This window comes from Trichomycterus rosablanca, chromosome 11, assembly GCF_030014385.1.
Source record: "Trichomycterus rosablanca isolate fTriRos1 chromosome 11, fTriRos1.hap1, whole genome shotgun sequence".
Lineage (NCBI taxonomy): Eukaryota > Metazoa > Chordata > Actinopteri > Siluriformes > Trichomycteridae > Trichomycterus > Trichomycterus rosablanca.
The window spans coordinates 16,072,045-16,088,696 of NC_085998.1; the positions used below are offsets into that span (position 1 = coordinate 16,072,045).

Genomic DNA, 16,652 nt, shown 5'->3' on the forward strand with positions numbered 1-16,652 from the left:
CTGTACTACTAGGGAGAAATTTCATTTACCTTGTGTGGTAAAGATTTTTTTTTTTTTTTTTTTTTTTTTTTTTTTTTTTTTTTTGCCGTGATCGAATAGTGCAGACTCAGTATCTATCATTCTGAAACTGGTGGTGGCTACTGAAGCAGTGCTGGTGCATAACTAAGCACTAGAACTTGCAAAAATTAAGCATAAAACACAGAGAAAAAGGCGAGAACAAAGTGAGCCTCCTGACAAAATAAGCCTATCACTCATGTAAACAGAGATATGTGCGCCTGCTAGTGGACAGTTACTGAACTAATGGTCTTGGGACGTTTCTTGCGGGAATTTTGAACAATCGGACCGGGCATTTGGTTTTTCAGATTTTGTCTGTTAAATCCGAAATCCTTTAAATAGAGGTCCGTTAAATGGAGGTTCCACTGTATTTGTTTTACTTCAGCAACAGTTTTTGGGGACTTGCTAAGAAGACACAAAGATTTGAGAAGTTAGGGGTGGACTAAATCCACTGCCTTGCACCCTACTGAACACCTTCGATATGAATTGGAATGTCACTTTTGTCCAACTTCAGTCCTATATATAGACTTGGGCACAAATTCCCACAAACACCCACTATTCTGTAAAAAAGCCTTCCTAGAAGAGTGGAGCCACAAAGGTGTAGGTATAGGTGTTGCAATCCGTATTTAAACCTGTGGATTTTAAGTAGGATGTCCAACAAGCTCACGGTCAGTGGTCACATATACAGGGGTTGGACAAAATAACTGAAACACCTGGTTTTAGACAACAATAATTTATTAGTATGGTGTAGGGCCTCCTTTTGCGGCCAATACAGCGTCAATTCGTCTTGGAAATGACATATACAAGTCCTGCACAGTGGTCAGAGGGATTTTAAGCCATTCTTCTTGCAGGATAGTGGCCAGGTCACTACGTGATGCTGGTGGAGGAAAACGTTTCCTGACTCGCTTCTCCAAAACACCCCAAAGTGGCTCAATAATATTTAGATCTGGTGACTGTGCAGGCCATGGGAGATGTTGAACTTCACTTTCATGTTCATCAAACCAATCTTTCACCAGTCTTGCTGTGTGTATTGGTGCATTGTCATCCTGATACACGGCACCGCCATTGGATGCACATGGTCCTCCAGAATGGTTCGGTAGTCCTTGGCAATGTGACGTGCCCATCTAGCACAAGTATTGAGCCAAGGGAATGCCATGATATGGCAGCCCAAACCATCACTGATCCACCCCCATGCTTCACTCTGGGCATGCAACAGTCTGGGTGGTACGCTTCTTTGGGGCTTCTCCACACCGTAACTCTCCCGGATGTGGGGAAAACAGTAAAGGTGGACTCATCAGAGAACAATACATGTTTCACATTGTCCACAGCCCAAGATTTGCACTCCTTGCACCATTGAAACCGACGTTTGGCATTGGCACGAGTGACCAAAGGTTTGGCTGTAGCAGCCCGGCCGTGTATATTGACCCTGTGGAGCTCCCGACGGACAGTTCTGGTGGAAACAGGAGAGTTGAGGTGCACATTTAATTCTGCCGTGATTTGGGCAGCCGTGGTTTTATGTTTTTTGGATACAATCCGGGTTAGCACCCGAACATCCCTTTCAGACAGCTTCCTCTTGCGTCCACAGTTAATCCTGTTGGATGTGGTTTGTCCTTCTTGGTGGTATGCTGACATTACCCTGGATACCGTAGCTCTTGATACATCACAAAGACTTGCTGTCTTGGTCACAGATGCGCCAGCAAGACGTGCACCAACAATTTGTCCTCTTTTGAACTCTGGTATGTCACCCATAATGTTGTGTGCATTGCAATATTTTGAGCAAAACTGTGCTCTTACCCTGCTAATTGAACCTTCACACTCTGCTCTTACTGGTGCAATGTGCAATTAATGAAGATTGGCCACCAGACTGGTCCAATTTAGCCATGAAACCTCCCACACTAAAATGACAGGTGTTTCAGTTATTTTGTCCAACCCCTGTATTTGACCGTATTGTATAACTGGACCTCCTTAATATTTCCTTGTGTACTGTTTGGTTACAGGTGGAGCGGATCGTAGACAAGCGAAAGAACAAAAAGGGCAAGTGGGAATATCTGATCCGATGGAAAGGCTACGAGAGCAAAGAGGACACATGGGAGCCCGAGCACCACCTGCTGCACTGTGAGGAGTTCATTGATCAGTTCAACAGCCTCCATCTGCAAGATCGACACTCCAAATCATCCAAACCCAGCACACAGCCAAGAGTCCATGACTCATCCAAATCCCACAGAGAAACACGCAAAAAGAAAAGGACTAGTGCAGGAGGGGGTCCGGGCCCAGGATCGGGACCGGGCCCAGGTGTCCCGCCCAAACCGAGAAAAATGAGCGGTGGGAAAGCGCCTGGGGACAGAATGAGCAAAACTATGTCTTACAGGGGAGTAAAAGCAGGACTTCAGTTTGTTCCACTCATCAGGGCTCCTACTAATGGACTTCAGAATGGAGACATGAACACGATGCATTATAGGACTACTGCCAGGACACAGGGGGTCCCGAGCAGCAGAGTGGAAAGGATGATGGGAGATATGGAGAAGAGCAGAAGGGCAGTACCACCAGTAAATGAATTAGGTAAGGCTGCTTTACTTCTCCTCCTTTTCCCAGACATGTGGTCTTCTTGAGAGTAAAAAAGAAATACTTACGGCTGGGATTTCTAAACTGCCTAAAATATGGAGGTTTGCGTTTTGTTTTAATGTTTCACTTTTACTTTCTACAGTGAACAAACATTGTGTATGTGTTTTCTGTAGAGATGCACGAGTACCGATACTGGTATCGGGTATTTGCCCGATACCGCGCTCATTAACTTGTACTCGTACTCGCAAACGAGGCTCCGATACTAAACATCCGATACCGTGTGCCTAGTGCACGTTGCTGCGTGATGCCTGGTTCACACTACACGATTTTTGCCCTGATTTTCGCTCGGTGACTGGTCGGTGCTAGATTTGCCGGCTCGGGAGCAACTCGGCGTTCGCTCGGCTCTCAAAACTCGGCTCTCGATCGCTAAGTGTGAACTATCCAACAACTCGATCCGACCGGCTCGCCGAGCGCTCGAGTTTTCTAGCACGTCAGATATCTGATCTGAGACGTGCGACTGGGAATGAGTGACATGTCGAACAGCCAATGAGAACGCAGGATACGGTGTGAGGGGAAACGCAGGAGAGGAGTGTAAACCGGTGGGACAGGGGGATAATATAGTTTATATCAGAATACACCGGCACACACACACACGTTTTACAGTATTTCTGACCTGATCGTTCTCTACAAAACATAACAACAAAACACCAACATTGCAAAAATATTTATTAACCTCCAACTCACTATAGAACAATCCATGCTATTCGTGTTGCCAAATCCACTCAGATTCATTTATTTTTTCTCCTTGATTTCATCACATCAGCGCACAAACACTTTGATCACTCGCTACTTGTTGACGTGCATTTTTGGACGTGGTATCATTAAACTTCTCGTCACTTCTCACGTGTGTTTTTGTTTTAAAAAAACAGTATTCTAAATAGGTATTGGTATCAGCAAGTACAAAAATACATGTACTTGTACTCGGTTGGGGAAAAAATGGTATCGATGCATCCCTAGTTTTCTGCATTGCTTTACTCTTCTCTGTAGGTCCCGCCTATTTGCACACCATGATTGGTCAATCACATAAACATACAACACGCACTATTGGTCAATCTGTTACTTTGTTGCCAGTAATGTTAAATCTGTATGGTAACTTATTTATTATTAGGATTTAATTTATAAGAGGCATTGTATATAGTCAATGTAGGTGTTTTTATTACTTTATTAAACTGTTTATGGATTAAATCTAAATAGCATCCTTTTTTTTAATAAATTTTTTTCCCCCAGTTTTTCCCGCCTAATCTAGTCGTGTCCAATTAACCTGAATGCGTCCTCTAAACTGATTCAACCCTTCACCGCTGACTGAGGACGCCTCTCAACTGACCCTCCGGCACGTACAGTCAGTACAGACTGCATTTTTCACCTGCACGAGTCGAGTTCATACACTTGACGGGCACTGTGTACGGAGGGCCACACCCCCATCAGCATTATTCCTCAACCCTGTGCAGGTGCCATCAGTCAGCCAGCAGGGGCCGCAGTCGCACCAGTTCCGAAGACCTATGATCCGACTTTCTTACCCCTAACCCTGAACAACAGCCAATCGTTGTTCATGCTGCCGCCCAGCTCAGTCGGCAAGGCAGAGCTGAGATTCGATACGATGTATTCAAAACCCTAACTCTGGTGCGCTAGCGTACTTTACCGCCGCGCCACCTGAGCGGCTCTAAATAGCATCCTTGTATTAGCATCCCACCCACACCCCTTCTGTGTAAAGTTTAAAATGAAAAATACTTCTTTAAAAAGACTGATACATGAAGAAGCTTTGATTTGCATCTATAGTGAAATGCATTTTTTAATGTTAAACTTGTTTAAAATGCTAATACAATAAAACTGGACGCTTGGCTTATGTAGTGGCCTTTTATGCTAGTAAACTGACATTCAAACCCAAATCTCTGTAGTATTATTAACCAGCTGGGCATCTGCATAGACACGATTGGCTATGCTTAAGGAAGGGGGGTGGACGAAGCCGTGGGATGATTTGGCGTCCTGTCTACCATATTTCTGCTTTGTTTCCAGGTAAAACTGGACCTGCCACAACTCCGAACAGGATAAAGTAGTTGATAAAATAAAAATAATTGTCATACAATGAAACCACCAAAACAGAAGCACAGACTATCAATAAGCTGCATTGTTTTACTATTTACCTGCACAGCATGAAGAACAATGGGGACTAAATAAAATAAATATATGTAGAAATATATACAGAACAAGACCACTCATGTGGTATAGCGGTCTAATTGGAACCTGTCTTTAGGTGGGTGGTGCCAGAAAGTGCATTCCGTTTTGTGACAAATTGGGCACCCAGGTGGCGCAGCGGGATATTCCGCTTGCACACCAGCACAGAGTTTCTGAACTCCTCGGTTCGAAACTCGGTGTTGCTACCGGTCAGCTGGGCGCCATCTAGCGGGCATAATTGGCAGTGCCTGCAGCAGATACTAATTGGTCACCGTATCTGCAGGGTGGGGGCCGGACTATGTATGTGTGGGTGTCTCTTCATACGCTGTGTAAGGACCCTGATTGGTGGAAGAGACGTCTGTGCAGAATGCAGGGGCGAGAAGAGGAGGGCTGTGCATGTGTCGGAAGAGGCGTGTACAGCGACGTGCTCCCCTCAGATGCAATCTGGTATCTCATAGCAGCGGAAGCCAAAATTGAGTGTGCTAATTCGGGAGAAGAATGGGGGGAAAATGCATTAAGAAAAAAAAAAAAAAAACTGTGCCAAATCTTTATTAATCTTAGACTAGCACAGATCTGAAAAGCGATACAATACCATCTTAACATGGCATGTAAATAAATGTGAAATTACAGCCACTCTGCTTAGGTCAGGTCATCCATTTAAACTTAATAGATAAGCTACTGTGACACCAGCTGCTACTTTGAGTTGTAGAAGTTAATGTCTGTGATGTGACAAAGCTTTTCTACCAAAAGAACCTTTATGAAAAAGTTGCCAGAAATTAATGGTTTGTAAAACTGGATTTGGAGTTTAGTGGAAAGGTGGATCTGTTTACTCTGAATTCTAGGCTGTATGTCTTGCCTAAACCTAAGAAGACAGATCAGCCATGTAACGCTATCCCCTCTTTGAAAAATGGTGGTGGTAGCATTATGAAACTGGGGTCCAGAGACTGGCAGTCTGGTCAGGATTGATGGGGATATTTGAAATAGCTTAAGTCCTCATGCCAGACATTGTAAGCTAAGAAGAAAGTTTGGTTATCGGCATGCAGTTACCCAACACATACTGCTAAATCAACTGTTTGTTTTTACTGATCTTAACTCTGAACATGTTATAAAATCTGTCATACACCAATGCTTTGGCTTTGATTCAGAAATGAAAGCCTGCATACAGTGGAAGCCAAAAGTCTAAGACCACTAGTCTTAAATTTAGTTCGTTTAGCTTTACACATTCTGTAAAAGTCACTTCTAGGAGAAGCTTTTGGATATGGATTAGCTCTGCTAATTCAGCCATAGGTCTAGGGTAGTAAGACCAGGCAAGGCAAGTTTATTTCTTTTTTTGTTTAGCACCTTTCTCACTCCTCAGCAGTTCAAAGTGCTTCACACAGACATTAAAAATTAAAACCTTAATATAGAAAGCTCTCGACATCCAGAGATCTAGCACCTCAGATAGGTATTAAAGGTATTAGCAAAAGGGGTTTACAAAAAGTTCAAATCAAAGTGCATGGCAAAGAATAAATAAAAGAAATTCAGAAATAGAGAATTGTAAATAGAAATAATGAGACAAGGATCTTTAAACTGGACTTAAACATGGCTACATTTGGAACGACTGACCTCTGTTGGGAGTTTGTTCTAGCATTTGACAGCTTGATGACTGAACGCTGCCTCAGTCTGTTTGGTTATGATTCTGGGCACCACTAGCTGATCAGTCCCTAGTGACCGGAGAGGCCTGTTGGGTTTGTATACTTCAAGCAGAACAGCAATGTAATTTGTGATCTGGTTGTTCAGTGATTGTGTATAGGGCTGCACCTAACGATTTATTTATTTATTAATTTTTTTATTGATTAATCTAAGAATTTTTTTAATCAATTAATCAAACTTTTTTTTTTTTATTGATTAATCTAACGTGGTTTTTTTTTTTTTTTTTTATAGATTAATCTAACGTTTTTATTTTATTTTATTTTTTTTGCTTAATCTAACGATTTTTATCAGTTGATCTAATATTTTTCGCTTGATCGATTAGTCTAAACTTATTTACTGCTTATTTTAAAGGGGTTTATGTGTGCTCTTACATAAAAGAATGAAAAACATAATTCATCTTTCAATATTTTCTCTAATATTCTCTTAACACAATATGCACTTCAGGGCAGTATTCTGCAAATAATACCTGTGTTAAAAGGTACCTTTATTGTAATGTCAAACATAAAATCTCCCAAAAATTAATGCAAGAGCTTGTAAAATTCAAGTAAAGGAATATAAAACGCCTTTATTTGTCATATATACATGTACAGTATAACAGGAATTCTCTCTTTGCATATTTCAGCTTGTTTGAAAAGTCCTTCACACTTCTTAGCTTGACCCTTAAAAAAAGAAACATAAAGCATATCAGAATTACAGTGATGGGGGCATAATCACTACTGTGTTGTCAGATGTCTCATCAGAAAAACACTAGACCTCACATTTAAATAGCTGTGACAGTTTTATCACTGTATCACAGCAACTCTTTACCTGAAATATAGAATCAATATTCTATTTCTATTTTCTATTATATTCAAACTTAAAATGGTTATAACTGGGAATTACTTTATTCTGGTGGGTGTAATATGTAGTTAAGCTAATCACTGGTAAATGTATGTTACAGCAATAAAGTGCAAAGAAAATAAATAAAATTATTTACAGGCTGTAGCGACAGGCTGTAATGTTAGTTTAACCTATTTTCTTCCTCTAACGCACCATTAAAGTAAACAGAAAAATATAAAACACCTGAATAACAATCTTACATAACGTACGGTGGTATAATATGTTACCGCTACAGTAACGGTGCAGAAATTACTTTATTTATTGTTAAATTTATTTTACTAACATGGAGCGATGAAGACAGAAAATCAACTTTATAGCGACTACTACTAACATAAGCACCGTAGCTATGTTAGCTGTGTTAATAAACCTATTATATAACGTTAAGGTGGAGAAGTACATGTAAACTTACTGTCGTGTTTTGCTCTTGAAAAAGCGCTTTGGGATGCTTGCGCTTCATGTGCTCGTGCATATCGGTCGTACAGCTGTCATAAACCATCTTCACTTTGTGAAGTTTACAGAGCACCACATTGTTGGGTCTCTGTCAAAAACACTTCCACACTTTAGATGCTCGTGTGTGAGTTTTTTAGCCGCAGCTTGCCCTGAGAAATCCATGTTTTAGTGGGCGTGGCCATCTTTGCGACGCGTCGACGCACGTTTTTGCAAATCGATGATGTATTTTCGTAATCTATTATGTCGATTACGTCGACCCAACCCTAATTCTATATAAATCAAAAGCACTTTAAGTTCAGTTATGTCACTAATTGTTAGTGTGCTTGGACCTTTTAGTTCTTTTACACATTCTAGAAGCTCTAGCTGTCTGTTTGTGGTCTTGGGGAGACCAGTAACGAGACTGTTGAAGTAGTCAAGCCTACTGGAAATAAAGACATGAATGGGGGTCTGTTTCAAAACCTACTGAGCTGCCTTGCTGCCCACTACCTAAATAGAAAGGATTCTTGCTGACAGACAGAGGGCAGATTACTCAGGCACAGGACCCACGGTGTGCTTCACTGTGAGATATTATGTTTTTTGTAACATTTTTAAAGACTAGCAAATATCTTAGGGAGGAATTGAGGATTGAGTCTTTAAACTGTATCACAAAATGTGAATGAATAAGTCCCGGCAGACATTACTTAGTCTGCCATAGCATTTTGAAAGCAAACATGTTGTATGTAACTCTGGCTGCTTGTGATGCAAATCGGTCTGTGTGACATTTTACTAGCCACAGGAACAAGCCTTTACTGCTAAATGTCACTTGGACCGCTGTTGGGCTTGTCAGAAAGGCACATTCAGGCATTTCTATGCAGATCCAATAGAAAAATAATCTACAGTATACAATCAATAATGTACTGTACAATTATGTTTTAATATTTTTAAAAATATATACATTACTCATTTCCTCTATAGGTAGGCATCCCCAGTTGGCCTCACCTATTACAGAACATTCATCTCTCCATTATAGGAAGCCAGCCACCCGCTCTTTATTCAACAGATTCAATTAACCTAACTGCATGTCTTTGGGCTGTGGGAGGAAGCAGGAGTTACCGGTGGAAACCCACACAGACATGAAGAGAACATGCAAACTCCACACAGTATAAGCACTCAGACTGCTCCATCTGGGAATCACACCCAGGACCTTGCTGTGAGGCGACAGTTCTACTAACCAAGCCACCAAGCCTGAGCCCCACTGGGTCCCAGTGTTTCCAGTGAAACCAAACCTGCGCAGGATAAAGCGGTTGAAATGAAACAATAATAATAATAATAATAATAGCAGTAATAATAGTAGTAGTAGTAATAATAATAATAAAAATAGTCCTAGTAATAATAAAAGTAGTAGTAATAATAAAAATAATAACAATAAAATAATAATAAAAATAGCAGTAATAATAGTAGTAGTAATAATATAATAATAATAATAATAAAAATAGTAGTCCTAGTAATAATAAAAGTAGTAGTAGTAATAATAATAATAATAGAAATAATAATAGCAGTAATAATAGTAGTAGTAATAATAATAATTATGATAATAATAATAATATAGTCCTAGTAATAATAAAAGTAGTAGTAGTAATAATAATAAAAATAATAATAATAGAAACAATAATAATAATAGCAGTAATAATAGTAGTAGTAATAATAATAATGATGATAATAATAATAATAATGATAGTCCTAGTAATAATAAAAGTAGTAGTAATAATAATAAAAATAATAATAATAGAAATAATAATAATAATAGCAGTAATAATAATAATAATAATAAAAATAGTAGTCCTAGTAATAATCAAAGTAGTAGTAATAATAATAATAAAAATAATTAAAATAGAAATAATAATAATAATAGCAGTAATAATAGTAGTAGTAGTAATAATAATAATAAAAATAACAAAAATAGAAATAATAATAATAGCAGTATTAATACTAGTAGTAGTAGTAGTAATAATAATAATAGTAATAAAAATAGAAATAATAATAATATTAGCAGTAATAATAGTAGTAGTAGTAATAATAATAATAATAAAAATAGAAATAATAATAATAATAGCAGTAATAATAGTAGTAGTAGTAGTAGTAATAATAATAATAATAATAAAAATTGAAATAATAATAATAATAATAGCAGTAATAATAGTAGTAGTAGTAGTAGTAGTAATAATAATAATAATAATAAAAATAATATTAATAATAATAATAATAGCAGTAATAATAGTAGTAGTAGTAATAATAAAAATAATAAAAATAGAAATAATAATAATAGCAGTAATAATAGTAGTAGTAGTAATAATAATAGTAGTAGTCCTAGTAATAATCAAAGTAGTAGTAATAATAATAATTATTATTATTATTATTTTTATTATTATTATATTTTACTATATAAAAATTAATTTAATTACTATATAAAAAGTACTGTTTAATATGTGGTCTGGATACTTTTTAAGACAATTTTATTTGACTTCTGGTTTTTATCTGACAGTTTTTGTCTTGCTCCAGGTTGCCATGTAGAGTCAGACGTACATTTAATTTTATTTAGCCTCTTATGTCATCTTAAAATTCAGAGCAGTGATGTGATCTGTTTTGTCACCATCAAGCCATTTCTCACCAGTGATTTGTGGCGTCTCTTTCAGATTTAAATTGATGGAGTCGAGTGATGGTTTAATTAAATTGTTAAACAGAAAAGGGGAGAGCAGACTAGATGGATACCAGGACGTGACCGGATGAATGATGAATGGTGGCTACATAATGACTTGTACCGGTCAGACATTATAATAAAGGATTAAATGTGTCATTAATATACAGAGCTGGAATGTGTAATTAATATTTAGAGCTGGGATGGTCAGGCAGGATGTAGTGTTGGATCTACACACACCCTCTGGTTACTGATTATGAGGAGCTTGGCATGTTTACCCCAAGTGTTTGGATTGTCTCTGGGTACTTGGGCGTTCTCCCACCTCCCAAAAAGCATGCAAGGAGGTGGATTGGCTATGCTGTTTGAGTATTTGAGTGCATTTGTGTATGTATACATATACAAACACACATACATATACACATATACACCGATCAACCATAACCACTTGTGTAAGAATCTGTAGCTCTGCTTTCAGTTCAAATCAACCATCAGCTGTTAAAAATTAATTTAATTAACCTTTTTAACCTCATCATTAAGTCTGTAGTTGCTGTCTTCCAAATGAGCTTGATTAGTTTATAGAGGTTACATTAAGATTACACTTGTCACTCTTCCTGTTGGGGGAACATAAGTAAAAAGTGTTCTATTAATTTCCAAATTCCAGAGTCCTCCTGCTTGTTAGCTTAGCAACGATGCCCGAAGGTGAGACTCCACATTATTCTCAATCTTTTTAAACTGAGTGCCACTGTTAGTGATGATGGTTTCTGGGAACCCTAGGCCCATAGATGTTACATGGTGAATTTATCATTTACCACCACTGTTTCGGTGTTATTATCTGAGCTTGGCGCATTATATTGGTATTAAGCGAATCAAAGAGTGAACTTTATATCACCATAGGCTTAGAGATTTCTCTGCAAGAATAAAACTCCAGTTTCAAAATAGGCACCTAAAACCTTGAGAAAAAAAGTTTGTGGCTGATAACATAGACTTTTTTTCTTGTGCGGCAGCCTATAAGGACTTACTGATGTCGAGCTTGCTTGTCTATGGACAGTGATATACCACCTCCTTGTTTCTACACTCACTGTCCAGTTTATCAGCTCCACTTACCATATAGGAGCATTTTAAAGTTCTACAATTACTGACTGTAGTCCATCTGTTTCTCTACATACTTTTTTAGCCTGTTTTCACCCTGTTCTTCAATGATCAGGACCCCCACAGGAACACTACAGAGCAGGTATTATTTAGGTGGTGGATCATTCTCAGCACTGCAGTGACACTGACATAGTGGTGGTGTGTTAGTGTGTGTTGTGCTGGTATGAGTGGATCAGACACAGTAGCACTGCTGGAGTTTTTAAACATTGTGTCCACTCACTGTCCACTCTATTAGACACTCCTACCTAGTTGGTCCACCTTGTAGATGTAAAGTCAGAGACGATCACTCATCTATTGCTGCTGTTTGAGTCGGTCATCTTTGAGATCTTCATCAGTGGTCACAGGACGCTGCCCACAGGGCGCTGTTGGCTGGATATTTTTGGTTGGTGGACTATTCTCAGTCCAGCATTGACAGTGAGGTGTTTAAAAACTCCAGCAGCATCGCTAACACACCACCAGCATGTCAGTGTCACTGCAGTGCTGAGAATGATCCACCACCCAAATAATACCTGCTCTGTAGTGGTCCTGTGGGGGCCCTGACCATTAAAGAACAGGGTGAAACGGGGCTAACAAAGCATGCAGATACAAATGGACTACAGTCAGTAATTGTAGAACTACAAAGTGCTTCTATATGGTAAGTAGAGCTGATAAAATGGACAGTGATTGTAGAAACAAATCTCTAAACACAAACTTTAAATTAAAGGTACGGCCTTATATACTGTATAATACATGCACATTTTTGATGGGTGGTCCTAATGTTTTGGCTCATTAGTGTACATTTTGTTATTTAAGTTTTTAAGTTATTTTGTTATGTAAGTCGTGGTTTTTATCTTAGCTTGAAAGATCTAACCCCACTGAATCAGACTTGTGAGGTTATTCGTGATAACACACTCCTCCTGTTCTATTGCTTAAACAGTAAACATCTTATTGTTTGTCAGAGCCGCCCATGCAAGTTGGGCAGAGCAGATGGAGATGGAGCATATTAATAGAAATCGTTGGCACTTGTGCTGGCTGGCTTTGCTGCTAAACCATGCCTTCCAGCATGCTGCTCAAAAGAACAAGTTACCAATACATCTCTGCAGCTACCATCCTTCAATGGCCTCCAGCTGGTCTGAACCCTCGTATCTTTTCCTCCAAGCCAAATTTACTGGCATACAAATTCTCCCACAAATGCAAATGTAGAGGCTTCTTGAAGCACATGAACAACAGTATTTCCCAATCCAAGCACACGTTAGGAATGCTGTCCGAATCCAAGCATGAGAAATCCTCAAAATAGGCAAATAAGTCCAAAGCCTGAAGTGGAAAAAGCAGATCAAAATTTGCATGACCTTCCAATGAACTGAGTAGACTGAGTATTCACGTCTGTTTGCAGGTAATTTGGTGCAGGTGTATGTACACTGATCAGCCATAACATTAAAACCACCTCCTTGTTTCTATACTCACTGTCCATTTTATCAGCTCCACTTACCATATAGAAGCACTTTGTAGTTCTACAATTACTGACCACCACAGAGCAGGTATTATATAGGTGGTGGATGTATACACCATTGAATTGAATAAATAAATGAATGTATGAAAAAAAAAAAAACTTTTCACAAAAAAGACCTGGAATGCTGATTTATCTGACCACAATACAAATTTACACTGTGTGATGGTCCATCCTAGATGCACCAGAGCCCAGAGAAGTCGACGCTGCTTCTGGATATGGTTAACATAAGGCTTCTTTTTTGCACTATAAAGTTTTAAGTGGCATTTGTGCATGTAACTCTGTATTGTAGTGCCTGGCAAAGGTTTACCAAAGTAATCCCTCACCCATGTGGTTATATCAGCTATTGTTGAGTGGTGGTTCTTGATGCAGTCCCGTCTGAGGGCTGGAAGATCACAGGCGTTCAGCTTAAGCTTGCACCCTTGACCTTTATGCACTGAAATTCCTCCTGATTCCTTGAATGGTTTAATGATATTATGCACTGTAGAGGAGAAATATGCAAATCCCTTCCCATCTTTCTTTGAGGTACATTGTTTTTAAACATTTCAATCATTTTCTCACACATTTGTTGACAAACTGGAGATTCTCTGATCATCTTTGCTCATCAAAGACTCAGCCTTTCCTGGATGCTGCTTTTGTACCAAACCATGATTACAATCACCTGTTGACATCACCTGTTTGGAATCACATCATGATGTAGTTTTTTCACCTCATTACTAGCCCTAAATTGCCCCCGTCCCAACTTTTTTAGAATGTGTTGCAGGTCTGAAATGCAGGAATGGAGGTCTATTAATAAATGAAATAAAGTTGAGCAGATAAAACATGAAATATCTCAGGTTCATCCTGTCTGCATCTTAATTTTATTAAAATTTTCTATACTGTCCCAACTTTTTCTGATTTGGGGTTGTATAAAGTCAGCAGGATTATTCAATGTATTTATTTAATTATTAAATGTTTCACTTTGTCATTTCCAAACAGGCACCCCGCTGCCCAACGGAGACGCACATTTGCACAGTTCAGCCAAACGGAAGCTGGCGGAAGACAAAGCCTACGTCTTTGATAAAAGGCTGAGGTACAACGTCCGTCAGAACGAGACCAACTACAGATTTCGGGACATTGTCGTGAGGAAGGAAGAAGGTTTTACACACGTCCTGCTGTCCAGCCAAACATCCGAGAAAAATGCGCTAACGCCAGAGGTACGAGACTTTCAGATTTACAAAGGAAGTATTAGTCACTGACACCTTGTCATCAAAGGAAAGTCGTACAGCCACATTTAGACCATGGCATCACATTCACCCACCAGCTTTTTCGACTTTACACCCACCTTCTGATTATACTCATACACGCCATTTCCTGTTCCAGCATGACTGGGCTTTTGTGCACAACATGAGGTCCATTAAAATAATGGAAGTGGAAGAACTCTAGTTGCCTGTTTGACCCTAGTGATCACTTTTGGGGTTGTTTGACACATTGTTTGAGCCAGGCCTCCTCGTCCATAATCGGTGCATGACTCACAAATTCAGCCCAGCCGCTCAGGTGGCGCAGCGGTAAAAAGACACGCTGCAACCAGAGCTGGATCTCGAATACATGGTATCGAATCCAGCTCTGCCTTACCGGCTTGAGGCCGAGTGGCAATATGAACAACGATTGGCCTGTTGTTCAGTTGGGGGCGGGACAAAGAGCCGGATGTGGGTCTCTCTCTGTCAGAATGGTGCAATTACGACCCATGCTGGCTGATTAGAGGCGCCTACACAGAGATGAGGAAGGAGTGCTCTTAGGGTGTGTCTCTCCGCATGCAACGCTGGGTGGCACAACACTCGTCAATGTGTGGGTGGCAAAAATGCAAGCGGCTTGCTGCTCACGTGTCGTAGGGGATATGGGTTAGCTTCGATCTCCTCGGTCAGGGAAGGGTTTGGCATAGGCAGAGAGGAAGCGCGATGCAAATTGGACAATTGGATGCACTAAAGGGGGGAGAAAAAAGAACAAAAAAAACAAACAAATGCAGCCCAAATTCCCACAGACACAGTTTGTTGAGGAGGATTAAAGGCTGTCTGAGCCTTAAAGGGAAAGTGTGAGCAGCTCCATATTTATACACTTACATTTTCAGCATTCAGTAGACGCTCTTATCCAAAGTGACTTCCAATTAAGCTGTTAAATGGTGTCACATACTTATCCACATAATGGACACCCCCCCTCCCCCAATTCACGACTGTGAATGCTCTGCCGCTTTCACAGCCCTCGATCATATCAAGGAGAGCCGAATCAGCTCACACCCCCTCCAACACGTGTCCAGTCTGGCACCGCTTCTTATCACCTGCCAGTGTTGGTCCCACAGAGAGCCGCATCTCGTATGGCTTGACATGCTAAGCGCCATGTTGCACAACACACACACACTTGCGCAGGCGTCTGGACCAGTCCTGGAGATCACATATTGGCGCAGAGGTGTAAGAAAAACCCCGTCCAACCTTCCCTTCCTCAAACATGGCCAACTGTGTTTGTGTGATCGCCTGGCCAGATTAGTGCCTCTGCTGAGATTTGAACTGGCGAGTTTGAACGCTCTGCAGTGTTGTGCTAGCTTGGCAGTAGTGAGTATTAAATCAGCAACCCTCTGATTACCAGTCCAGGATCCAGTTCAATTACCACTTACATTTACATTTTCAGCATTTAGCAGACGCTTTTATCCAAAGCGACTTACACAATTAGCTGAGGGTTAAGGGCCTTGCTCAGGGACCCAACAGTGGCAACTTGGTGGTGGCGGGGCTTGAACCGGCAACCTTCTGTTTACTAGTCCAGTACCTTAACCACTGAGCTATCACTGCCCTAATGTAATGTAATTACCATTGAATGCAGTCACAGCAATTGAGGGTTAAGGGCCTTGATCTAAGGCCTCACTATGGACTGGCATTTGGTCGGTGGTGTGTTACTGCATTGCGCCCAGTGAATTTGGGGAAACCGAACCCATACCAACCCTGTCTAGTATAAAGCGGCCAATTCTATATCCATGCCTTCAGTTATGGAATAGAATGTCAAATGTAATTTTGATCAGGTGTCCACATACTTTTGACCATATAATGGGATATTACGTTTTCCATGGTCAGAAAATGAAAGCTTGCATGGCTGCTATCAGGTCGTTCCCTCATACTCTCTGTACAGTGAATCATGTGGATTTAGGGCTAGCGTTTATCTGTGCCGCTCGTCCCTCGTGGCAGCTAGTTCATGCTCGTAAATCACTTTCATTTTCTCCTCTTCGCAAACAAGTGTTGTAGAGAAACGGAGGGGTGTAAAAGCCGTGACTCAGCCCACAGGACAGAAGCTTACAGCTGACATTTTTTTCCTTTTGTTAACCCCTCACCTTTTTTATGAATATTAACCAGAACGGTAAATGCCAAAACTCTCAGGTCAGATCATTTAAAAAGTCAGTCATGCTCAGCTTGTTGCATATATGATGCATGTTTAAAACTGTCGGTGAAGCCG

The 16,652-nt window shown here is 40.0% G+C and overlaps 1 protein-coding gene across 1 annotated transcript in view; it reads left to right on the forward strand.

Annotated features, from left to right (window-relative positions):
• LOC134323060 (chromodomain Y-like protein 2) overlaps positions 1 to 16,652 on the forward strand; it is a 46,247-nt gene that overhangs the window by 16,572 nt on the left and 13,023 nt on the right. The window contains exons 2-3 of the mRNA XM_063004478.1: positions 2,052 to 2,613; positions 14,157 to 14,374. Of these exons, the coding sequence (XP_062860548.1) occupies positions 2,052 to 2,613; positions 14,157 to 14,374 (780 nt within the window). The remainder of the gene's footprint in view (positions 1 to 2,051; positions 2,614 to 14,156; positions 14,375 to 16,652) is intronic.